Genomic DNA, 25,973 nt, shown 5'->3' with positions numbered 1-25,973 from the left:
AGATGCTGCCCATAGGGAGAGAATAAACGCCCCTTGCAATAAAGCGAATGAATTGCAAATGCATTGCTAATCACCGTGCATTCACACTTTCTGGAACATTGAAGTTTACCTGCTGTTTGTGCAAATGTAAATCTGAGGTTTCCACTAATCTGTGATGAGACAGGCTGGAAGTGGTCATCGCTGACATCATAGACCCTCCTCAAAAATGCCTCAGCTAGCTTGCAATTTTTCAAACATACCCAGAAAACATCAAGTTCTCATCGCCAAATGGCAGTGTCTTGTCAGACAAACAGCAAATGGATTGCGATCACGTAACGTTCGCATTTTCAGTCACATGCTGCACAAGTGCAGTAATTCGATAATCGCTCAATTTGCAAATTCTCTAATTAGCGATCCATGCTGAAACCCCCATGTACTGTAGTACTTCTATGGAAGTACACAGTGTTTTGGCTGCATTTGCATGGACACTCCTTTAATGTACTGAGAAAACACACGATGACATTACATTTATCTGATACTGTGCGTCTTTGTTATATACCCTTTTATGTGTGGTCAGTTACTTAGTCCTTTGTCAAGAATGTACACCAATGTTAGACCATGTGCTTTATTATAAACAATATTACAAAAATGTCATTAAGATTTACATTAACCCACAACAAAAATCTTTCGAAACTTATCCCTTTTATTGCTCCCTGCTTGGAGGGAGAGAAGTGTCTAACATTTGTCCATGGATGGATTTCACACGTTCTTCTCCAGAATCTTTACCAATCTTTGTATGTTTTGTATTGATTTTTTTCTGCTGACTGTCTTTTTATATAAATGAATTGGAATAAAACTATCTTGGTGATTTCTTATTTTATAAAGTTATAATTATTTCTGCATGACACCTCAGGATCATGTGATTGCAGGACACAATATGCCCCATTGGACAATAACATAGGTGCTGCTAGCATGGTTGTGTTGTGGAAACTTCAGCTAGAACAGAACTATGGCAATGAAACCCATTCACTGCTATTCAGGCCACAAACATGGACATACTGTGATTTGTGAAACCATAACCAAGGATGATCTATTATTTGCTACTATCTCATCCATGTCACTTGGCCTTGATTAGAGAATGGTAGATAGGCTTAATGATAATATGAAGATGCAAGGAGTTATCAATGAGATATTCTGAGGTCCGTTTCTGTAGATCAGCATGAGCTAGGAAGTCAGCCACCTCATCTGTGCTTTGGTGAACATTGTAGACATGCTTCACAAACACCTTGCCTTGCTGTCTTCTTACTCCAACAAGCACAGTTTTCTGGAAGGTGACCCCTGCAAAATCTAGACCACTCATGGCTGAAGTGACCACCAAGCGTGGCTTTCCTTCATCAAGGCGGTTTGATTGGGAAGAACTGGACACAGACTCCGAGTACACAGGACGGAGGCTGGCAGGAAGCCATCGTGGAGAGAAAAGAGCATTCCATGTAATCTTCTTACTGGAGTCATGACTGCTTGGACCTAACTGTGTCTGGAAGCTGAGACTCCGGTCATCTCTAGCAGGGTTGTTAATGATCCACTGGGACCCCCATGGTGGGGATAGATAATTTCGAGGAACAAACATACTGCAGTTAACATCAAAATACTTAGCAAAATGTAGAGGGGAAGCAGAATGAAACTGGAATGCTTGAAACAGGAGATCCTGAACGACGTCATGGTTGGAGACGAGTATACCTGACTGTTTCTGGATTTGAAAGAGTTGACTTGGAGGGATCATGGGATACCTTATGGATCTCAGGATCTTCTCTATAATGGAGACATTTGGACTGTTCTTACTGACCCATTCTTCCACAGCACTAAACAGCTCTAGCTCACTCTGCAGCACTAGGTCAGAGCGTTTGAGAAGGGAAACCATGAGGTCGTTGCTTACAGTCACCCACTCACTGCTGCTTATAACAGTAGAAAGGTTCCAGGCCAAAAACTTCAAGCAGCTTTCTTGCAGGGTTTCATCGCCCATGCCTAAGGCATAGTGGTACCAACTCACAACATGGCCCTGAGATGACTCACTAGCCAGATGGGTCTTCATATACTCCGTAACGCCTCTCTGCAGTGCTGATACATGGTACTTGCTGGCCAAACGATGCAGCGACATCGCCTGGTTTAGGTGCACTGAAATCTCACCAGAGTAAAAGTACCTAGGAAACACAGATACAGGCTTAGAAAAGTAATACACCATTACATAGAGAATAATAATTACAGTGATTCCCCACTTAGGTGTGGGTATTTGTGTGTGTGAGAACACCAATGTCGTTGTGTCCAAGGAATTTGTAGGTATGTAAAAAAAATTAGAATAAATATAACCATATGGAATGATCTGATTATATAGCACTGTGGGCAATGTTGGCACTATATAATAGCTAATATTAATTTAGAATTTATGCAATTCATTCTTCTGTATGCATTTGGGTGGCGTATGTTCAATCTGAAATCTAAATTGCAGTGTTAAAATAAAGCAGCCAGTATTTACCCTGTAGAGATTAACACCCAAAATGTAACACTGTCTGCACATGTTACATCTGCCCCACCTGCAGTTCACATGGTTTTGTCCATTAAAGGAGTCTGCTTTTGCAAACCAACCTGAATCACCCCCATAATGTCCACAACAGTAGTAGTAGTAGTAGTAGTAGTAGTAGTGCTGCTTACACATATAGGGGGAAATTTACTAAGATGTGTATTCTACTTCACATGTGATGTTGCTATGGGCAACCAATCAGAATCTACTTCTTATTTATTTAGCACCCTCTAGAAGATAGTATACAGGATATGAGTGGTTGCCCATAGCGACATCACATGTGAAGTAGAATACTAGTAAATTTGGTACTTATGTAATATCTGGGCGCCCGATTGTTTCATCGCATCGCATCGCATGCAATATAGTGGCATACAATTCATGTGATGTGCCTTTTCATTGTAAAGACCCGATTTTTCATTGTATAGTCACCCATGGGTGATTTCATACCCCCACTATCCAACGCTGGGCGTTCCCATGGGATTGCAGGTGCAAGAAGGTATGCCGGGGGCATACGGCTGATGTCACATGACGTTAGCTGCCCACCCTGTATTTGGCCGGAAGCTTGCAAATATAAGTCAGTCTCCAACCTCACATTTGTTATCTAAATTCAAATAAAAAATGTTGTGTAAGAAAAGATTCTATTTCCTACATAAAAGGTAAACATTACAGGTTATAATGATGAATAAAAATGTTTTCTTGCCAATTTTCAGACCAATTTTGACAACATGGCACTCAAAGATAATATAGGATTGGACTGCAATATGGGGATGTGTCTGGCAGTGGAGCAGGAGGCATCACCGATTTCTGCTGCGGTTTCTCCCTGATAAATACGGAGTATACTTAAAATTTGCAGCTAACCCTAAAAAATATGTGTTTTCAGGGATTTAGACGCAAATGTTTAATAGTAAATGGGCCCCAAAGTGAGTGTCTGAGCGTCTTTGTACACAACCACTTTCCCTGACATGCCTGCGATACTCCCTTAACATACCCATAAAATGTGCCATCTCCAGGCATGTGCTAAGCTACCTTGCAATCATTAGGCTGCAGCCTAGGGTGCCAGGACAGCCGATGAATAAATTGATACCATGCTTGTTAGCTATCACCCATCCCGATGTACTGTGGGGGGTAAAGTTTGTAATGTGACTGCCAGATGACTCTACCAATGCAACTTACTGATGGAACCATTACTTTTGTACCTTGTGCTACAATGCCAGATGGGCAGCCTAAAGCCAAAGCCTCCTTCCCATGCCACAAGCGTTAGATCCTACATGCCAGTCGTATAACCTTTCTTACATGCACATGGGCAGTATGACTGGTGAGTCCTTGAGCGTCCATGCACACGTGTTTAACGGCATTACGAGGGGAGCTGCATGTGTAATTGCCTAGGGCACCTTTAATCAGGCCCTGGCTGCTGCACATAGGCAAACCCATATGGCCATATGGAAAGTGTGAGCAAGTAATCAATGACCAGGAATCGCCATACATAGTGATATATTTACATTATGTATTCACCTTACAAATTTCTCAAACAGAACGGCGCAGTCAGCCGGCTCCTGCAGCGTTACGATACTCTGATTCCGCAAGAGCCTCTCAAAGACATCACTTTGCAGGCTGAGGAGCAGCTGATGGGTATGGAACACCTTCACCTCATCCGAGTTGGCGGTGCGGACCCGGAGGGTGCTGTCACTGGCGTTGCTATTCTGCAGAAGGTCTTGCAGGCGATGGATGAGCATGGAGGAATGGTTAATAAGGGTGGATGAGGTATCGCCTGGATCAGATCTGTGCACTGCAGGAAAAAGAAGTCAGATGTGTGTTTCCTAGCTCTGAGCAGGGATGATTGACAACTTTTACAGACACATAGGGCCTTATTCTAGTTCACTCTTTCTGACAAATCCCTTCTTTGATGGACAAAACCATGTGCACTGCAGGGGGGCAGATTTAAAATGTGCAGAGAGAATTAGATTTGGGTGAGTTATTTTGTTTCTGTGCAGGGTAAATACTGGTTGCTTTATTTTTACACTGCAATATAGATCTCACTTTGAAGTAAAACCCCACCCAAATCTAATTCTCTCTGCACAAGTAACATCTGCCCCACCTGCAGTGCACATGGTTTTGTCCATCTAAGAAGGATTTTGTCAGAAAGAGTGAACTAGAATAAGGCCCATTGTACCAAAGGTCAAGGCAATCACAGCATCTACTTCAGTGGTTCCCAAACTTTCTTGACCAGGGCGTGCCAGAATATCAGCATTTGTTCAAGGCACCCCTAGTCTAAAAGTTTCTTATGGGAAAATAAAGTAAATTGTGCTTAACTGTCGCCGTCAGGTTCAGTTATGTGATGGGGAACATAGCTGCAGTTCTAATTGTCCATACATTTTATGATTGGCAGCCACCAGCACTGGATTTGCCTATCCCTTTGAGCATAAATAATTTTTTTGGTCATGGACCCCCAACTCGAGGCACCCCAGGGTGCCTAGACACACAGTTTGGGAACCACTGATCTACTGTATATGAGAAGGATGATTAGGGAACAAAATCAGAGCTAGCGGGGCCTTTGTCATACCTTTACTGTAAATCAATTATTTGGTACTTCCTTAGTACATCATAAAGGTGTCATTGTTACTGACATGACCGGCAATGTATCTATCAACATGCCTGGGCTTAATACAGTTCTTCTAAGAGGAGGAAGCTGCATGGTCTCTCACCCCATGCTACCAAGGCACTAGCACTGAATATTTAGCTTTATTGTGATCTGTGAACAATATTGCAGACCACACAAATCTTCTCTTTAGCCCCCTCTCTGCCAGAAGCTAATTTACATCTTATAAGTGACAGCATAAAAGAATTTTCCAGCCCAGCAACCGATAACATTGAATGCTTCCATCTCAGAGAAGCCGGAGCAGGATCCCGCTGTCTGCCTTGTTCCGCTCCACCACAATTTGGCTTTAGAAGTCAGCTGGACATGGTACAAAGGTTTATTTCACATCTTTTCACAAGAGGCCGAAAATAAAGTACTGAAGCTTTTACCAGATTCCTCGCTAAACCTTTTCACACTGCTGGTTATACAAGGTACTCATAGGATTAATTCCCCCTCCTTCCTGGTAACTCCTTCATTACCACATATAAAATGGGGAAAGTAACGCCCTATTTTGAAACAAACACTATTTATAAAATAGCCTTTTACAGATGGGCATATTAATGTACATTCAATAAGCAAATATCTATTCACGTTAGTGACATTGGCCGGAGGAGGACAACGGTCATCTCTTGTAACCACATGACATATAAAACTGTAACATAACACTATCAAATAGCAATTTGTTATACATTAATACTTATAATAATTTAACTGATACGATAATTGTATATATTTGCAAGCTATGCAATTATTACAGTTATCAATATTTTAGTAAAGCAATAAAATTAAACCGAGGAAAATAAAAAACGACCGGATTATAGCAACATATACCAAACAAGAGAGATTACTCAACATTCAGACAATGTCATTATCAAATAAAATAATACACTCCAAACTCTGTATGCCGGTTTGAAACAAACTGCCAGCAGCTGAAACTTGTAGTTCTACAACATCTGAAGAACAAGATACTGTACTGTACACTGTAACGTGGTTATCTCACCTGTTTTTGCTGTAATGAACAGCAAGGGAAGTACAGCCAGCCATTGTCCTGACAATGTAAGGCTAGGTCGGTTCCACCTCTCCATACTGCAACCTCTTCTTTGCTCATTTTCTGAATCAGACCTGGGCTCTCCCTCTTTATATAGGATGCTGGTCCTCTCGGGCTGTCAGTCCTCCCTCATTGGTGTATCTGGAAATCTGCCATTGTCATGGGAAACAGTGTTTGTGTTCAGGATGCTATGAAACTCCCATTATCACACTCTGTTGGGATACAAGAACCAAGTGAATGTAAAATAAGCCTTTCACCCGCTGCGTAGGGATTAACACTAATTAGCATTAAAGGGACCCAAATATTAAAATATAAATCCAGTTTCCATTTAAGAAATTAGAAATGGAATAAAGAAAATAATAATTTATCAATTATGTTAAATTGCAAATCCTCATTCAGATGGGCTAACTGCTCTGCTGCTTGGGATCCAGGATTATTGATCCCAAACTGCAGTGTAATATGTTATCTAGTCCAGTGGTAGTAAAACACCAGTAGCCAGAAGTGATGAGAATGATCTTTTTATTTCAAAGCATAGTATCAAACTTTTAACAATATAGGTTTCATTTGGATGGTGTAATCAGTGGTGCAAGTAGAAAAAATGTTTTAGTGGTACTGTGCTGCGCTGCGAAGGCGTGCGCCGAAAATGGGCGTGGTTAGGGGCGTGGTCATATGACATGAGGGGGAGTGGCTACATGACAACTTTAGAACACGATGACATTTCTGTTTGGACTTGTGCATTGCATCCTGCACAAAAAATGTAGGGGCCAGGATCAAAGTGCAGGAGCCAGATAAACTACAAACAGGGATATTGCACGCCGAAGGCGTGTGGCCAAAATTTACACAGTAATGCCTGCTACGCGTCACACACCCAAAACATATGACCCATGCCATAATGCCCGTTACACATTATGCCCTACACCATAATGCTCATTGCACCGCTGCCGCACAACTGATGCCCATTACTTATATGCCCCCACAGTGCCAGATATGCCCCCAGTGCCAGATATGCCCCCACAGTGCCACACATATGCCCCCACAGTGCCAAGTATGCCCCCACAGCCACACATATACCCCCACAGTGCTAGGTATGCCCCCAGTGCCACACATATGCCCCCAGTGCCACACATATGCCCCCACAGTACGTACCACACATAAGACCCCAGTGCCGGGTCTCTGAGGTCTCCTCTCCCCCCTCCAGTCACCCGCCGCCGCTACCTGCTTCCCTTCGGAGGAGAGCGCATTGCTGGGCCGTCAGCCAATCATATATCGTGGGCTGGCTGCTGATTGGCTGACTGGATTTACAATGTCCATATTACTACTGCCACCAACAATTGGGTCCAAAAAGGAATTATAATTCATTGTCATTACAGTCATTGTTTTGCCATAATAATACTGCTTACTCAGTAATATCAAGACGCTGCCTGGCAGAGACAGGGGGTAGGGGTGAGATCATGGAAGAGAGAACTAGAAAGGGGAGAGCCAACGGGACAGGGAGAGCTAGTAAGTGGATTCTAGCAATGTCGGGCAAAACAGTACTGTGAGAAAAACATATTACTTACCTTAGTCCTACGCAGTGTTGCCTGGTTTCATGGAGCATTCATTATCATACAGGAGGCAGAGCTCTCTGGCAGCAGGACTCCAATTAGTTTCTTCATTTAAAGAAGAAAAATAACATGAATGCTAATCACCAGTAATGGGGGGGGGAGGGCTAAAGAGAGGGGGGACAGAGGGCAAGAGGGGGTGAGGTGAGAGCACGGTCATCTTAACAGCATTATGGGCCTCCGGGCAAAGCAGTGCAGTGGGGCCCCTACGTACACAACTACTCACAGGAATGTAAAATCGGTAAAGTTTCAGGGGCACTGAAAAATTGCCAAGGGGGGCGGGGGGGGGGGCGAGGCAAGAGCGTGAGGTTATGGGGAGAGACGAAAGGTGGTGAGCCAAGAGGGTGTGAGATGATGGGGTGACACAAAAGGTGGTGAGGTGACGGGGTGAGGCAAGAGGGTGTGAGGTGACAGGGTGAGGAGAGAGGGGGTGAGGTGACCGGGTGAGGTGATGGGGGAGAGGCAAGAGGGTATGGTGGTGGTGTGAGAAGGGGGTGAGGTGACCAGGTGACGTGATGGGGGGTGAGCAAGAGGTTGAGGTGATGGAGTGAGATGAAAGGAGGTGAGGTAAGAGGGTGTGAGGTGACAGGGTGAGGAGAGAGGGGGTAAGGTGACTGAGTGAGCAGACAAGAGGGTGAGGTGATGGAGTGAGTCAAAAGGTGTTGAGGTGACGGGGAGGAGGGAGGGGGTGAGGTGACAGGGGGAGGAGAGAGGGGGAGTGAGGTGACCGGGGGGGGGGCAGGGGGAGTGAGGTGATGGGGAAACAAGCTGACAGGGGCTGAAGTGATGGGGGGGGGGGGGGTGAGGAGGGCCGGGGAGGTGATGGGGGCAAGGTGACAGGGGCCGAGAGGGGGTGAGATGACTGGAGTGAGAGACGGCAAGATGGAAGGGTGGGAGGAAATGAGGGGCAAGCAGAGAAGGGGTGAGTAAAGTTTATGGGGGGCGAGATAACAGGTGGAAGGAGAGGGTGGGGAGAGGAGACAGATCTCATTCTTATCTTACATCATCTGCAGGCCTCTCGTTCCCTGGCACCGGCCTTATGGTTTTCCTGCTCTCCTGCCTCCGGGTTCACCGTTGCTGCTGCTTGTCTAGGTCGTCGGCCACCAGCACCCATGCTGGCCGCTGCTGCTGCTTGTCTATGTCCCCTGACACCAGCACCGCTGCTGCTGTCCTCACTCCTCAGTCCCCGGCCGCCGCCGCTGCTGCTGTCAGCGTCAGTTAGTGTCAGTCAGTGCGGTGCTGCGCTGCCTGCCGGGGACCAGAGAGGAGGACGGAGCCGTGAGCTTCCACTCACGAGCTCCGCAAAGTACCATGGGAGGAGCTGCGTGCGGCCGCACATGCGCAGCAGCCCTCCCATGGCCATTTTGGATCTGGGCAGCATTATTGGCATAATGCTGCGGCCGCTGACCGCTGAGATCGCGGTTTGCAGTCAGGAGGGGGTGCGGGGGGGGGAGCGGCCAATCCGCCCCTGACTGTGTGTGTGACTGGGCTGTCAGTCAATCATATCTCGCGGGCTGGCTCCTGATTGGCTGCCAGCCCGCGAGCTCTGATTGGCTGACAGCCCAGTCAGTGACATAGGGAAGGGAAGGAGAGAGTCAATGCGCTCCCCTCCCCTCCCTTTAGAAAGAAATCAGCTGTGGCGGGGCGGCGGAGGCCACGCCCCCCGCCACTTACATATGCGCGCATGCGCATTGAGCACTTGGGGGAAGTATTTGTTATGGTGGTACGGGGTACCGGCGCAATATGTTTTACCGGTATGCCGTACCACCCCGTACCGCAGCCCTGGGTGTAATGGTTAGCATTACTGCCTCACAGCAATGAGGTCATGGGTTTGATCCCCACCATGGCCCTAACTGTGCGGAGTTTGTATATTCTCCCCGTGCCTGCGTGGGTTTCCACTGGGTACTCTGGTTTCCTTCCACAATCCAAAAATATACAGGTAGGCTAAGTGGCTCTCAACAAAATTAACCCTAAAATGAATGTGTGTGCATGTACATGTGGTAGGGAATATAGATTGTAAACTCCACTGGGGCAGGGGCTGATGTGAATGTGCAAATATTCTCTGTAAAGCGCTGCAGAATATGTATGTGCTATATAAGAAACTGTTAATAAATAAATACATTTGGATCCCTCAAACTGTATTACATGTTTAAGATGTCTTCTTCTGAAGTTCAAAAAGCATCAGTTTATAGATTTATTTTAAATAATTTGATTACAAATGGATTACTTACATTATGGGCTCAATTAGCCCTGATTAGGGATGGCCATCGTTGACATTGCCATCGATGGCAATTCTGCAACTGGCCATCAATAGTGCTTAACTGTGCAATGGATGACCATCAATATTTTTACATATCGATGGTCATCCATTGTTTTTGATTAATTGGCCTGTGGGACAATCAAAACACGGGGGCAGGGCTTCGCGGGTGTCGGGGGCGGAGCTATGCTCAGTGTTCCGGCACTTTGGGAAAAAAAAGCAAAACATTGTTTTGCTATTCCATCGATGGAGGGAAACCATCTGGTTCTCCCCCATCGATGGCAAAAGTATTCGTCATCGGCCATGAACCATCAATGATTTCGAATCATTGATGGTCAATGGCCATCCCTAGCCCTGATCACTGGGCTGCGAATTCGCGGCCTGAGCAATTAAAAAGCATAAAAGGGTGGTTTCCCAGCAGCTGCCTGACGTGTTTCGCCACTCCTGGTGGCTTTATCAATGGTGATAAAGCTACCAGGAGTGGCGAGACGCATCAGGTAGCTGCTGGGAAACCCCCCTTTTATGATTTTTAAATCTGGATCGCAGTCTAAACCAACCCCTGGATCTACAAATATTGCCTATACCAAGGATTTCATGCCCAAGTGCCTCCATTCCAGGTAAAGCCTTGGCATTACACCATCTGTGAACCATCCTTTGGGAAATGAACACCACCTACAGCAGACTGTCGTTAATTTGAGCCAACCTTGGGCGACCTGTGGACATTTGGTGGAGGACTCATATACCCTAATAAGGGTGGTAACTATCTCACATTCATTATGTTCCTCTAGGGCACGGGTGTCAAACACAAGGCCCGCGGGCCAAATCCGGCCCGACAGACCTCGTCATGTGGCCCGCGCAGCCGCCGCCAGCCTTCACCTTTTATTCTCTTTTTTTAGATCTTTTTTGAGAGGTTTTTTTTGCACTGCCGGCGGCCATGTTCCTGTGGTCTTTTAAGATGTCTGCGGCCACAGGAACATGGCCGCCGGCCTCCACGGCTACGTGGAGGAGGGCCCGGCAGCCTGTTCCCTCTTATCGAGGCAGTGGCAGACGCTGGGTGGGGACGTCATGACGATGACGCCTCCCACCCACGCGTCTGCAGAGAGGAAGGAAGGCAGGCCGAGTTGGGGGGCCGCAGCAGGACAGGCCGCGGTGCAGAGAGTGGAATTGAATTTACTGGAGCCGCAGCAGCAGCAGCAGCAGCAGTAAAGGAGCCTGAGGGATAAAATACAGTAAGTTACATAAAAAAACAATATATCTGGTGGTGGTGTCATGGCATTACTTTTATATTATAGAGGGGGAGCAGCCTGTGGTGTCATTATTATTGTACAGGGGGAGCAGCCTGTGGTGTCATGGCATTATGCCATGACACCACAGGCTGCTCCCCCTGTATAATATAAAAGTAATGCCATGACACCACAGGCTGCTCCCTCTGTCTAATAATAATGCAATGACACCACAGGTTGCTCCCCCTGTATAATAATTTGTGTCATAACTATTGTTATATTATACAGCGGGAGCAGCCTGTGCTCTCATTGCATTATTATTATACAGCGGGAGCAGCCTGTGGTGTCATTGCATTATTATTATACAGCGGGAGCAGCCTGTGGTGTCATTGCATTATTATTATACAGCGGCCCTTTGAGGGTGACCAAACTGCTGGTGCGGCCCCCGATGAATTTGAGTTTGACACCCCTGCTCTAGGGGTATTATAGGAACGGACTCTCCGATATACCTGCGACTCTAAAGGGGGTTCCCCATTGATTGCTTTCTATTGATTCTATTTCTATTTGTTTTATTACCATTGTTTTTATTGGTCATTAATTAAACTTTGTAAAAGACCATCCAGTCGTCTATTAAATATTTTATTCATTGATTCTCACTACATATGCCCTGTTCAAATCTATTTTATTCTTGCTTAGGGTCAGTGTTTAAGGTCAGCAAGGTCAAACTGACAATTGTCGACACACATGTTCAACAAAAGTTTGGTTGTTTATTATTTTGACATTTCCCAACTTTAGCCTGAGTTACCATCTACATTGACCACGATTGGGAATAGTAACCTGTGGTGAGAACCGCAGTAGTAGAGTGAGCCACGCTCCTAAAGCCAGCCATATTTAAAATGATCATGGTCAAATATGATGAAACATACAAAATGACCTTTTGACCCTGTAATCCTTTTTGTACATGTCAACCTTTTGGCCTGTTGACCTTCCACATGTCGACAACATGGGTTCGACACAATGACTGTGTATCTATTTACAGCGTATGCGGCTCCTGAACCAGCGAGACACGCGGCTAAATACAGCGAGTTTCCTTCATTAGCCGCGGGTCTCGCTGTTTTGGGGAATTCTCGCCGTCCTGTGACGGCGAGGATTTCCCCAGAACATTGAATAGAGTGAGCGGCCGGCTCGGGGGTTAAACAGCAAGGATCGCTGGTTTTCTGCAATCCTCGCTGTTTTTTTCTTTTTCCCATTATATTTCTGCACTATTGTAATTTTACTTGTGAAGAAATGTTATAAAAATTATAATAAAAAAAAAAAAAGAACATTGTTGGGAACAATTACCTGCACAAGACTTGGTAAACTACTGATAGTACATTGAAGTGTTATTCTTCTTCTTCACATGTATTTATATAGTTCCGGCATATTCCTTTTATAATTGGGACTATTTATGTGTCTAATGAAATCCTAACTACGTAACTTTGGATCAGTTGTTTTGGAGCACAGCTGCAGATTTTTCACATGGAGGCATTTGCAGATGGAGAATACACCCCAGGGGAAGTCTGGGTCAACCTAGGATCACACTCCTTAGGGAATGGGTTATCCACAGAGACAGTCAGCAGCACACTCTGCGGTGATGTGCCATGTCCCTAGCCAGGGGGAATGTCATAGAACAGCAGATATTCATTATACCATTAATGCTATCCAACAAGGCGTAAAAATCCAATCAGGTTTTCCCTACATGACAGGACTAATGGCACTGCAGGACAAAGGCATAATTCAACCCAATATATACCCCATCAATATTTTATCAACATTTCCAAGGCAATAGCATGTATTTATCATACTCATTACAGGTTTTACTGTCGATGAGTAATGCCCCGTGTACACGGAGCAAGGGAACCTCCGTGCTGAGTGATTCAGTGTCGCCCAGATTGTTCAGCACAAATTGCTCAGCACAATCAGCACCAGCGATGTCGGCTGAGCGATCTGTCATGGTCAGTGTTCTGGCTAGATTATACTGTATGCAGCATAAATCTAGTCAGGCAATAGCGACGTGCGGACTGTGCATTGCCGTCAACAGGGGCTATACACATGGATCAATCTGTGCTTCATTTCGAAGCAATCTAGTCACATCACTTAGAAATGGGGAGTTAGTAGCCCGTGTGTATGCCCCATAAGAATATAGTTCATACCACTACAAATTTAAACAAAGTTTGCATGTAAAGGAGCTCCAGGGAGCTGCCGGGGGAGTTCAAGGGGATCAGATGCAATACATTGCAGGTGTTAAAAAGCACTGTGCCGCAGATGATCCAATTCCGATAGATCATACAGGCTGCATGTAAGATCTACAGGATCCAATCCAATGCGCAGGGGAACACGCATCGGATCCAATCACGTCACACACCTCCGATTTGGGACGATTTCACCCAATATATCATCCCTATATATCATCCCTATCCTTTGGAATCCGGTGAAATTGGCTCAAATCGGACCTGTGTATAGGCACCTTAACAATACTGGACTTTCATAGTCACCTGTAATTCTGCTAACACCACTGCAGAATTACTGCAGATACCTCAGTGACTTTAAAAGATGGGAGGATGTTGGCTCGCCCTGCATACTGTGCAAGGCAGCTCCACTTGCAGTAGCGCACGCAGGGGGGGTTTCTGAGTACCCAGAAACCCCCCCAGGAGTGTAAGGGCCCTAGGCTGAAAGCTGAGGATCCCCTCTTTCCATGGGTATAAGAATTTTAAAAATCGGCCCTTGGGAACCGGAGATATCTGACTTCAAAGCAGTGGTCCCCATCCAAGCCTGTTAATTCCTCTTCCCAGTCAGATATTTCAGGTTCTGTCTAACTTAGAGTTTTTCTGAGGGTATATTCCAAAAGCTGGGATTCTCCTCCTTTGATGGACACTAGTAGCTTGTCTCTACTGTTCCCAAAACCAGACATATCAGCCTTCCAGCAGCTGGTTACTGCTCCATCTCCACACACTGGTATGTAGTTTTATATACTCGTTGGCAGATTACTCTGCCTCCTGAACTCTGATCCCCTAGTCCCCAATATCATTTGGTAGGAGGGATTCTCTAGTTTTTATTTCCATTAAAATCTAAGAAATCTATTTCTGGGAACTGGAGATATCTGCAGTCAATCAAGCTGTCCTCTCACCAGAAAATTATGAATAATAAGCCCACTCCACTATACACCCCTCCTCTGCGTATTAAACATCCTCTACCACCCTGGAAGTTATGTATCAGGGCCCCTTCATTCAGCCCAATGCCCCCTTCTCCCACTCCATCTCCCACCATCTGTGCAGTAAAGGGGTAATTAGTGGAAATTACTGATCCAGGCCCTACATGCTGATCGGTTGATATAATAACCCCTTCAACCCGTGGGACATCAATGCTTATCCCACCCCTACCGCTGGAGGATCGGTAGGTGCCCCAGTACATTGCTATGCCTAGGGGTCTACACTGCCGTTGACGCCCCTGTATGTATATATACAGTATGTATGTATATATGTATGTATATATATATATATTATAATTTATATACATTTGGTCTATCTATAATACTTTAACTGACCCGGCATATACTGGGTCACCTAAGTGTCCATCTCCGTGCTTTGCTCCACCCCTCTGGAAACCCCCTTCTGAAAATCCTGCGTTTGCCACTGACTTGCTAATTTTACATGACAAACAATGTCCCAAGTTATATCAGGGATTCTAGTATAGTCAAAATCACCCATAGACAAAATCGCTTAGTTCAAAATCTCTGGTGTATTTCGTCAAATCGCTTAGTCAAAATCACTGGTGCACTTAGTCAAATCGCTTAGTCAAAATCGCTGTTGTAGCTGGTCAAATTGCTTAGTCAAAATTGCTTAGTTAAAGTCGCTCACTAGCAAAAATCGCTCAGTGTGTACACCCCTTAAGGAACCCATTAGTGTTTGTATCTGATAGTGAGAAATTGCTCTTGGTATCACACTGGTTTGGCAGGCATTTTCCAATTCTCCATGGCGTACTATCATCCACATATACCTTAAACCTGCAGATGGCAAATCTCATTTATCATCCGCTGCAAAGTGCCCCTCGATAACCTGCCTTCTCCCCACTGGTGCTAATCACTGGTGAGAAGTCCTGGTGGCTAGATCCAGGAGCAGTTTAAAATATTGCAAGAGATGGGGAGGGAGAAGTCCCTGTATCACCCCAACCATGGCTTTTGGGTTTTTTTCTGGTAGGAGAGTTGTTTTCTGGGATGACATTGCTGTCACCCACATAGCACATGTGGTGGTCCAATGGTTTGATAAGCTATAGGTGTCTATGATAGCAACCGCCCATAGATGCCCATGTCAAACTTTAACATAGGATTCCTATTGAGCCGCTACTAGCCATTCAGCCAGGGAGCTCCCCCCGGAGCCTGCTGCTTCCACAGTTACTCTATTGGATTCTACTGCAAAGAGGACGGGCCTACGTTGGAAGCTTTAAGTATGGGTGAGTGATTGTAGTATGAATTAAAGTTTTATTTTTCTAAGGCGTTTGTATGTTTTATTTCACTTTTGGTTAAGCTGTGGAACTACAAGTACCAGCGGGACCTCTTATGCTGCAGCATGCTGGTACTTGTGGTTCTCCAAGTCCCTGCATGCAGGAGAGGCTTGCTGGGACTTGCAGTTTCACAGCTTAACCCAATAGTTTATGACTCTATTTTTACATAAAAAAATACTGGTCTGGGGTTATTGAGGGGCTCCCTACTCCCCCCAGCATCCCAGCCCGGGCTGGCCAGTCAGTGGGTTAATGCTTTGGCCAGGGGGATCTTGTATAAAAGTCTCCCATGACTGTGGCATTACCCTGCTGACTGATTGGGCCCGGTGCTGGTTGCAGGGCCGGCGCAAGGCACCGGAGCGCCCCAGGCGAGTCGGGTGGGGGCGCCCCAGTGCCGGGGGAGTGGGGGGGGGTACCTGTCCTGCGGCGCTGTGTATTTAAAGCTGGCGACGGTGGCAGAGAGGGGTCCCTGCAGTCAACAAGCGCTATCCGTCGGGCTATGCGGAAGCGCTTCTGTTGTGAAAACACTGGCCACGCTGATTGGCTGAATCTCAGCCAATCAGCGTGCGGACAGGGTTTTCACAACAGAAGCGCTTCCGCATAGCCCGGCGGATAGCGCTCGTTATTTCTTCTTATTGACTGCAGGGACCCCTCGCTGCCACCGCCGCCGCCAGCTTTAAATACACAGCGCCGCAGGACAGGTACCCCCTGCGGCACGGGGGGCAAAATGCCGCCCTCCAGTGGCCGGCGCCCTAGGCAAATGCCTAGATTTGCCTAGTGGTGGCGCCGGCCCTGGCTGGTTGTCAAAATATGGGGGACTAATTGTCCCCCATATTTTGGGAACCAGGACCGGCCCATGAGCCTGGTTATAGAAATACACAGGGATCCCAACTTGTTTGCCCCCTATATTTCTACATCAAGGACATGTTCTTTGAGCCTTGAGCTGGTTATAGCCGTGGGGAGGGACCCCAGCCCGGTTTTTTAAATTATTTATTTATTTTAAACAGGGCAGCATCGCTCGGATCTGACATTACTGAATAACCACAATATTACATTTAGATTAGTATATTGTCACTACACATTCAGGCCTAGCACCCAACTGCTAGAAATGAATAGTGACCTGTCTGCCTGCATCGGGATGGTGGGCAGACTCTCCTGACTGAGGGGATGTAAATGACTCCACTAAGTCAGTGACCACATCAGTGTCCTCCCCTTTACTAGCTGCATGCCATTTCCTATTTCACCCATCTTCCACCAGCTAGCCATTACTCTTTCCCTTCCAGCATCTCCTCTCTCGCCCCCTCGCGACACACCCCATGAAGCTGACCAGTTTACCCTCAGTATGTTTGCCTTAAAGTCTGAGGGCACTTCTGTCAATCACTTTGCAAGCAGTGAGATTAGAAATCATCAATGGTTTATGGCCAATGTCGAATAGTTTTGACATCGATGGGGGAGTCCCACCATCGACGTCAGGCTTAATTGAATAGTTTTGTTCTTATTTTTTCATCAAGGGGCCGGGACACGGAGCATGGCTCCGCCCCCAACACCCGTGAAGCCCCACCCCCGTATTTTGGATTGTCAGACAGGCCAATCTTTCAAAGCAATTAGATGACCATCAATATATAAAAACATTGATGGCCATCCATTGAATACTTATACACCATCGATGGTCAGTTGCACTTTCGCCATCGATGGCAAAGGCAGTGAGAGAAAGCTAGCATTCGCTCGCTGCCTTTGGGTGAATGGTCCCGCATGCGCACTGCGTACAATCACATGCGCGGTCAATGAACTATTGCTCTGGCTGAGAATTCCCAGCCTGAGCATATTAACCTAAATCGGGCCCATGGCCCTTGTGACATCCTAATCACTAGTGAGAAATAATATACTATAGTAACTGCAGACTTGAAAATCTAATGAAACCATCTCTCCCCATTATAGTCAATTGGCATTCCATTTCAGCAGACCAGGCTGTCATTCCTTTCACTACATCCCTATAGTTCCCCATGATTGGAGCACAGCTGTAAATGTAGCTTTGAGTACCAGCATCGCTGCTTCCAGAATAGCAACAGCCTATTCGCCTCAGAGCACAGGAAAACAAAGGATGCACAATCATATGTTTACAGCTACTATATATAAGGTTAGCTCTTATGTGGGGTACACACCAGAACGACCACGGTCGTCCACGACTGATAGACGACCATGGAATGATTTCCCTTGGACTGCCCAGGAGCTCCCGGGCAGTCCCCAGCAAACGATTGGCAAAAAGTGTGTTTTTTTGCGAAACGATCTTGATCCGATCCCGATGCGACCGTGATGGGCTGGCGCGGCGTTAACAATGGGGGGGCATACAATGAAAAATGGGGTCTGGGGGGACATTTAACATTGGGGCCAATGTAAAATCGAGTCTCAGGGACCATTTAACATTGGTTCCAATGTAAAAAATCGGGTCGGTCGGGTCGATCGCATCGCATGCGATTTGGTTGCATGCGATTGGCCCGATTTTTGCAACCCGATTGCATACAATTAAAATCGGTGGTGCCGTGCTAGGAAACAAGTACCCAAAATAGGTAGAGACAGTACAGTTATTCCACAGGGAATCCATACGCGACGAGGCTGAGCTGGCTGGCAAATTTTAGCCTGGGGGCAAGGCCAGAGCCGAATTTCCCATTAGGCACGTGAGGCACGTGCCTAGGGGCGGCACATGTTTGGGGGCGGCACTTGGATGCCTGTGATAGTACTGTCAGCCCAAAATGTACCAATAACTGCAAAATATCCACTGTACTGTACTATATTCCATTTTAAATAGAGTGTAAATGGATAGGACATGCAGATACTGCCCCTATAAACTGTCCTACTTAGTAAACATTATTGTTGTGCCTAGGGGCGCCCTCATCCCTAAATCCGCCCCTGGGCAAGGCCAGAGCACTGGCCCATAAGTAACAGCTCATAAGTAGCCCATAAGTAGCGCATTGGTCTGGACACCACAGGCTGATCTGCATAAATAAAGAACAGGACACCACAGGCATAATAATAATGCCATGATGCCACAGGCTGCTCCCCCTGTCTAATAATTTGTGTCATGGCATTACTATTATTATATTATACAGGGGGAGCAGCCTATGGTGTTATGGCATTATTATTATTATTATTATTATACAGAGGGAGCAGCCTGTGGTGTTATGGCATTACTTTTATATTATACAGGGGGAGCAGCCTGTGGTGGCTAGGATCCTTCCTCCTCCAGGGGGTTCCCCCGGGACAGTGGTGCTGCCACGCTGCCTCAGGGTCTCTCAGGGCTGGATCCTACATCCCCAGGGGGTCCCCCGTGCCGATGGTGCTGCCGGTGGGCCGACACCATGTTGCCCGCCTCCGGCTGTCCAACGCCAGTGCCCGCTGCTGTGCTCAGAACAAGGAGGGGGAGAAAAGTAGTTGTACGGATGGATATGGGATACACCACCAATAGGTTGTGAAATTAAAGAGGTTAAAATTTCTTAGGACTTACAACATGCATACATACAGTAGAGTGAATAAAGATTGAAAAATATTAGCGATATAGACTTTTAAAATGTAGGCAGTAGAGGCTGGGCAGGGTAGTGTTTATTTTCCACTTGGATTGTGTCTGGTCAGACTATAGTGGAGGTTGTATTTCTGTGCTGCCAGGAGGGGTGCAGCGCTGTCCGCCTCCGGCCTGGTTGCCCTGCTTCCTGCTCCAGGGGCTCTCAGCGCTCACGTCACCAGCCTTGCCTCCTCCGCTCCGCTATCCAACACCACCGCCACGCCACTCCGGAGACCAGGGGATGGTGGAGCTCCGTGGATGGAAGGTCGGAGCTCCACACGTATGCAGCCATCCCGGCATTCCTCAGCTCCAAAAGTACCTATATAGCACCGTATAATTGTATGCATATGTGTCAATAATTAGAAGATTGGTTTTGGTTCAATCGCACAAGATCATGTATTTTTTATAGTGTTTATTTAACAAGAAAAGTTAATGCGCTATCACTGACAAAAAAAACCCATTTGTATCAAGACCATGAGAAGAAAGAAAGATTTGTCCTATTGTGGTGCACCGACGATTGATTGAGTCCTAAAATATACCTTTTATTGTTATTAGTAAAAGCAAGCGAAATAATAAAAGAAACACAAATAAACAAGTGAACGTGTGTATGTTTTTTAAAATGCACGTGCGGGCGTGCCGTGTATGCTTATTGTATTATAAAGGATCAATCAATAGGTTCAATCCATTTCCAGCCTACTGAATGTGAGACAATATCCTATATTTTATTGGACAATGCTAAATAAGCTCAATTGGGACTCTTATGCTGCTTTCCCACTGCTGAAACGGGTCATTAAAACATTAAACGGGTTTTTAAATGGCAAGAGCCATAAAGACCCTTTCCCACTGCAGCTTTTAAATGGTAAATTACCGTTTAAAAGCTGTTTTTGGCACATTCACACTGCCGTTTAAAAACCCATTTAACCCATAAAAAATATGAGGGGGGGGGGGGATTTAAAAAAAAAAAACACAGCGTGGGGTCCCCCCCCCCCACAGCTGTAACCAGCACCAGGCTGAAAGAGCCGGGCCGGTAATTAAAAATCAGGGAACCCGACAAATAGGGGTTCCCCGATTTTTAACAACCAGCCCCAGGCTCCAGGTCCGGGGCTAGTTCCAAAAATACGGGGGACAAAATTAGTAGGGGTCCCCCGTATTTTAAGAACCAGCCCCAGGCACAACCAGCCAGCAGGGTAATGCCACAGCTGGGGGGAGACTTTTTATACAAGTCCCCCCGGCCAAAGCATTTATCCCTACTGACCAGTCAGCCTGGCCGGGGCCCTGGGGGAGTGGGGACCCCCCAATAAAGAGGCCCCCCCCCCTCCAGGACTTGCCTGACAAGGCTGAAGCCTGGTGCTGTCCCCGGTGGCCCTGTGCGGTGGCCACCGGGCTGATCATTGTGTGAAAAAAATAGATGAAAAACCTATTGTTGTAAACTGTGGAACTATGAGTCCCAGCAAGCCTCCCCCGCAAGCTGGGACTTGGAGAACCACAAGTCCCAGCCTGTGGGGCATTAAAGGGCCTCTTCCTCTGCGTCTCTGCTCAGAATGAATTCTATTGGCCGCCTAGCGGCCAATCAGGAGCCGAGAAAGTCGGCTCCTGATTGGCCAGAAATCATTGAGTAGAGACACAGAGGAAGAAGGATCTCTGCGTCTCTAGTGTACAGCAGAGCGGAGCAGGTACCACTGCAGCCGGGAGCAGCGCGACTTCAACAGCAGATGCCGGGGTGGTCGCCACAGGAGCAGGTGAGTAGGATTTGCTTCCCCAGGTACCCCTTTGGATTACTACGGATCCAGGACCCCGGACTCTTCAGCCCTGGAGCCCCGGACCCGGACCAGCCCCGGAACCAAGCCCCTGGACCCTGGGACCTACCGACGGGCTCAAGATAGGTAAGTATCAGTGTGTTTGCATAATGTATGTATTAAACTTTTATTTTTCTAATGTGTCAGTGTGTATTTATTTATCTATTTTTTTTACTGTGGAACTACAAGACCCAGCGGGCCCTTTAATGCCCCGCAGGCTGGGACTTGTGGTTCTCCAAGTCCCAGCTTGCGGGGGAGGCTTGCTGGGACTCATAGTTACACAGTTTAAAACAATAGGTTTTCCATCTATTTTTTTACACAATGATCAGCCCGGTGGCCACCGCACAGGGCCACCGGGGACAGCACCAGGCTTCAGCCTGGTCAGGTAAGTCCTGGAGGGGGGGACCCCTTTATTGGGGGGGGGTCCCCAATCCCCCAGGACCCCTGGCCAGGCTGACTGGTCGGTAGGGTTAATGCTTTGGCCGCGGGACCTTATATAATAAGTGTCCCCCGGCCATAGGCGTGCGCAGCCCGTTTTATTAGGGGGTGCACCATTGAAGGGGGCGTGTCCATCACTATCAACTGGGCGTGTTCATCATCTCCTATTATTACACATAATGAAACACACTAGACATAATGTCACGCACAATAATGCCCATCACACATGCCACACACCGTAATGCCCATTACACATTATGTTAGGGCTTAAAAAAATATTAGTAAAACAGGGACAATAGGGACTGTGCACGTCGAAGGCACGCGACAAAAATTAACACATACTTACATGCATATTACACATCACACAGCCATTACATAGTACACCACATTCCATAATGCCCAATACACGTTGTACGTGTAATTCCCATTCCTCACACCATGATGCCCATTACATGTTACGCCTCAGACTGTGATGGCCATTACAGATTATGCCATGGCGGGGGGATGTGAAATGTTCTTTGCCAGGAGTCACATGCTCCCTGGGAAGGGGGTGGTTAAATGCTCGTTGACAAGGGGAGTTTCATGCTCATTGCTGGGGGTGCGCATTGCACACCAGTGCTCCCGTGAATCCGCACTTCCGGGTAGTGCTGGGCACTCTTCTTATAAGATGCCCACTGGAGCCGCAGCCTCCTTCCCTTTTGAGCCGCTGGCCGGATGCTACACGCCGCACACTGAAGCTACTTTACCTGTCAGCGGCAGGCAGCATCTGGTCAGCCGCTCAAAAGGGAAGGAGGCTGTGGCGGGCACGGGACACTTGTACCCCAAGTGCCCAGGGGCAAATGCCCACCCGCACACATAGTATACACACACACACACATACAAACATACAGAGCCCCCCACACATAGTATACATATGCACTGCCCCCCTTTGCTCACCCACATACACACATACAGATGTAGTATATACATAAAGAGCCCCCCCACACATAGTATACATATATATAGCCCCCCTACAGTATGCACTAATATATATACACACACAGTATACATATACACAGATATACACAGCCCACACATATATACACATATAGTATACATACAGGCACAGCATGCACGCACACACACACACACGCACACACACACACACACACACAATGTCCTGTAGTATACACAGAGCCCCCTCCCACACACATAGTATACATATACACAGCCCCCCTATGCACACATAGTATACTTACAACATGCTGATAAACACACACCTTTATGACATAACATAAAAAAGTAGCCAGCATTATTAAAAACCAATATACCTTCCCCCTTCCCCTCTAAAACAAAGTCATAGCCTCATAACATACAAACCCCCCTGTTCCAGCTCACCTGCAGCACATTTCAAACACAAGGAAGTCCTCACTCGGCCAGCACTGTTTAGTAATGCCTGAGAGAGCTGTCTGTGCACTTCAGTTCCCCCTACAGGCAGCCAGGGTCCTCACACGTCTGTCACTGCAGCCGGCTCCCGAAAAAAAAAAAAAAAAAAGCTATTCTGTGATGTCGGACCTGGCTGCGATCGTGCGGGGGTGCCTGCCATTAGGAGGTGCCTGTGCACCCCCGGCACCCCCCTTGCGCACGCCTATGCCCCCGGCTGTGGCATTACCCTGCTGGCTGGTTGTGCCTGGGGCTGGTTCTTAAAATACGGGGGACCCCTACTCATTTTGTCCCCCGTATTTTGGGAACCAGCCCCGGCCCTTGAGCCTGGGGCTGGTTTTAAAAAATCAGTGAAGCCCTATATGTCGGGTTTCCTTATTTTTTAATGCCAGCCCCTGCTCTTCAGCCTGATTTTTTTTTTTAACTAAATACCGTTTTAGAGGCATTCCCACTGCCTCAAAAACGGTATTTAACCGTGTAGGAAGAAAATGGGGTGTGAAACCGCGCTTTTACCAGTTAATGTGCAGCAGGTGAAAAATAAAAATACATTTATTATAAAAATACACTTATAAAATTCACTTATAAAAACATATATAATTATATGCGGTAGGCTGGTACTGATTGCTAATAATATGGAGCCGTGATAGTCACCCAGATTTTCTCGTGTTTGAGAGTCCCAGTGTCCGTTCCTATGGATGTCTCCTGAATGTCCCAATAAATGTGCCGATAGGACTGTTGATAATAGGTTCTCCTCCGGCCTAGGGAGCCCCTGTAGGTATCAGGCTCGACCTAGTGGGTAATTTTCCGGCCCAGGGAGCCCCTGCTGGAATAGGGCTCGACCTGGTTGAGAGGTGCACCTGTGGTGGAGCCCTGACACCCACAGTGGAACCCAGACCCAGACATCTACTTGTGACCGGACCAGCTCTCCTGAATTAACACCCCAGCAGCCGCATCTATCAGGACACTGCACCTCTCAACCAGGTCGAGCCTTACTTATGAAACCGCTGCTCTAGCAGAGTCACCCATTTATTGGCGCCCTCAAGGGACACTTTGTGCCCCACCCTCCTTCTCTTTAGCCGTGTAGGACTCTGCTTTTAAAACGGGGTTGAAATACCGGTTTTCTTTAACCGGTATTTCAACTCTGGCACTTTCCCACTGCAGCCTTAAACGGTAAATTGCGCTGAAAAATCATCCATTTACCGTTTAAGACCTGCAGTGGGAAAGGGGCATTAATCACATCAGAAAGAACTGTATTGCTGTGTGCCTCAGGGAATGATACATTGTATCCTCTATTAGACAATGTTGCCAGAGGACAGCAATTGTTGCTGTTCCCTTTACTTATTGAGAATGTTAAACTCCTGATTTGCTGTGTGGTGATAGAGAGTGAACTTTATCACCAACTTTATCACATTGGACGTGACTATTGAATTGACTGATTTTAATTAAAGCCAGCATAGACCACAGTGACTTGTATCAGAGGGGTTTTATGGTGACCATTAGCATTAGTTTATCCTGCGTGACAATCAGCACTTGTATTATTTAAATAAATTCCACCAATATAATCACTCAGGCAGGATTAATTCAAAGATCTGAGCCGCAGCTCAGCTGTATCATATTTCTATAGCGGTGTACAGTCAATTAAGTCTAAATGGGTTCAGCAGCAAACAGCCCTTAAAAGGGCTGGAATCACAAATATAATAATCAAGTTTTTAGCATACACGGTAGCAATGCCCGCACGGCTAGAAGATGCTGAGCGCACGTTTTCGCTATCGCTTCCTCAGGGCAAAAGCAAAAAGTTTTGCCCTGAGGAAGCGATAGAGAAAACGCTTGCTCGGCATCTTCTAGCCCATGCGGGCATTGCTACCATGTATGCTAAAAACTTGATTGTTTGAGTGTGTACGGCCCGGCGATGAGCTCTGCTGCGTGTTCCCGCATCATCGCCGGGAAGGTCGTTCATCTGCTGGTTATACCAGCAGATGAGTGGCTTTCAAGATGGCTTTGCATAGCGCTCCGCTCCCCCCACCCTTCGGCTCCGGGTAAGGGGAAAGCCGCTCAGTGTGTATGCACTAATCGACTTTCCCTGCAGCGATGAACGCTATCATCGCTGTCCATACGCGCTGGGCATAGTCGCCCAGTGTGTATGGACCTTAAGAGGGAAGTCCAGGAACAGATCATTCTGTCCCTCCTGGAGAGGGTCATGTTGGGAGGTATGCCTGCCGCTGCCCCATGCCCGCACTGCTAGGTGAGAGTGGGGCAGCGAACATGTAGTTGTGCCCGCTTGCACCCTGAACCTTCACATGTGCAGAAAACATGGGTCTCCCGTGCATTGCGAATCAGCTACAATAACTCCCTTAGCCTGACCTGTTAACATGACCCACATGTGTGGCACTGGGGCATACTTGCCTAGTGCCTACCTGACCCAGGGCCAGCGCCACCACTAGGCAGCCTTAGACATTTGCCTAGAGCGCCGGCCACTGGAGGGTGGAAGTTGGAACAGCTGGAGGGTGGAAGTTGGAGCCCCCCTGCCTGGGGTCTCCAGTGCCTTGCACCGGCCCTGCCCTGCCATCACCTGTGGTGAAACATCTTTACCTAGCTCCCCACAGGTGACGGCAATCATACATTACCAGGGAAGTCCAGAAACAGAGCATTTTCTCCCGCATGGAGAGGGTCAGGTAGGCAAGTATGCACCGGGGACATTATGGGGGAAATTTACCCAAATGGATTCGTAGAAAAAAGGTGTATTCGTAGGGAGAAATACACCTTTTTTTTTACGAATTTGTATTTTTGGGATTTACAATCCCGAAAATACAACAATTCGTATTCCTGAAGATGGAACATTCGTATTTGTATTTACAAATACGAATGTCTACACCATCGATAGGATACGACAGAAATCACCATTCAAAA

The 25,973-nt window shown here is 46.9% G+C and overlaps 1 protein-coding gene across 1 annotated transcript; it reads right to left on the bottom strand.

Annotated features, from left to right (window-relative positions):
• Positions 1-590: 590 nt before the first annotated feature.
• On the bottom strand, positions 591-23,132 carry BTBD17 (BTB domain containing 17). The gene is made up of 4 exons (XM_083148733.1): positions 23,022-23,132; positions 6,190-6,449; positions 4,067-4,340; positions 591-2,177 (listed from the first exon to the last, which is right to left on the bottom strand). Exons 2-4 carry the CDS (start codon positions 6,272-6,274, stop codon positions 1,097-1,099), a joined length of 1,440 nt encoding a protein of 479 aa, XP_083004859.1. The 5' UTR covers positions 6,275-6,449; positions 23,022-23,132; the 3' UTR covers positions 591-1,096.
• Between the last annotated feature and the right edge of the window lie 2,841 nt (positions 23,133-25,973).

This window comes from Crinia signifera, chromosome 6 (assembly GCF_055691185.1).
Source record: "Crinia signifera chromosome 6, ASM5569118v1, whole genome shotgun sequence".
Lineage (NCBI taxonomy): Eukaryota > Metazoa > Chordata > Amphibia > Anura > Myobatrachidae > Crinia > Crinia signifera.
The sequence above is the reverse complement of the archived record's forward strand: the minus strand, read 5'-3'. Positions and strand labels throughout refer to the sequence as shown.

Excerpts from the sequence above, each read along its gene's own strand:
- BTBD17 (XM_083148733.1), bottom strand. The coding sequence starts at position 6,274 with ATGGAGAGGTGGAACCGACCTAGCCTTACATTGTCAGGACAATGGCTG. Across the intron at positions 4,341-6,189 it reads GTTCATTACAGCAAAAACAG|TGCACAGATCTGATCCAGGC; the intron begins GTGAGATAACCA and ends TTTTTCCTGCAG. Across the intron at positions 2,178-4,066 it reads CTGTTTGAGAAATTTGTAAG|GTACTTTTACTCTGGTGAGA; the intron begins GTGAATACATAA and ends TGTGTTTCCTAG.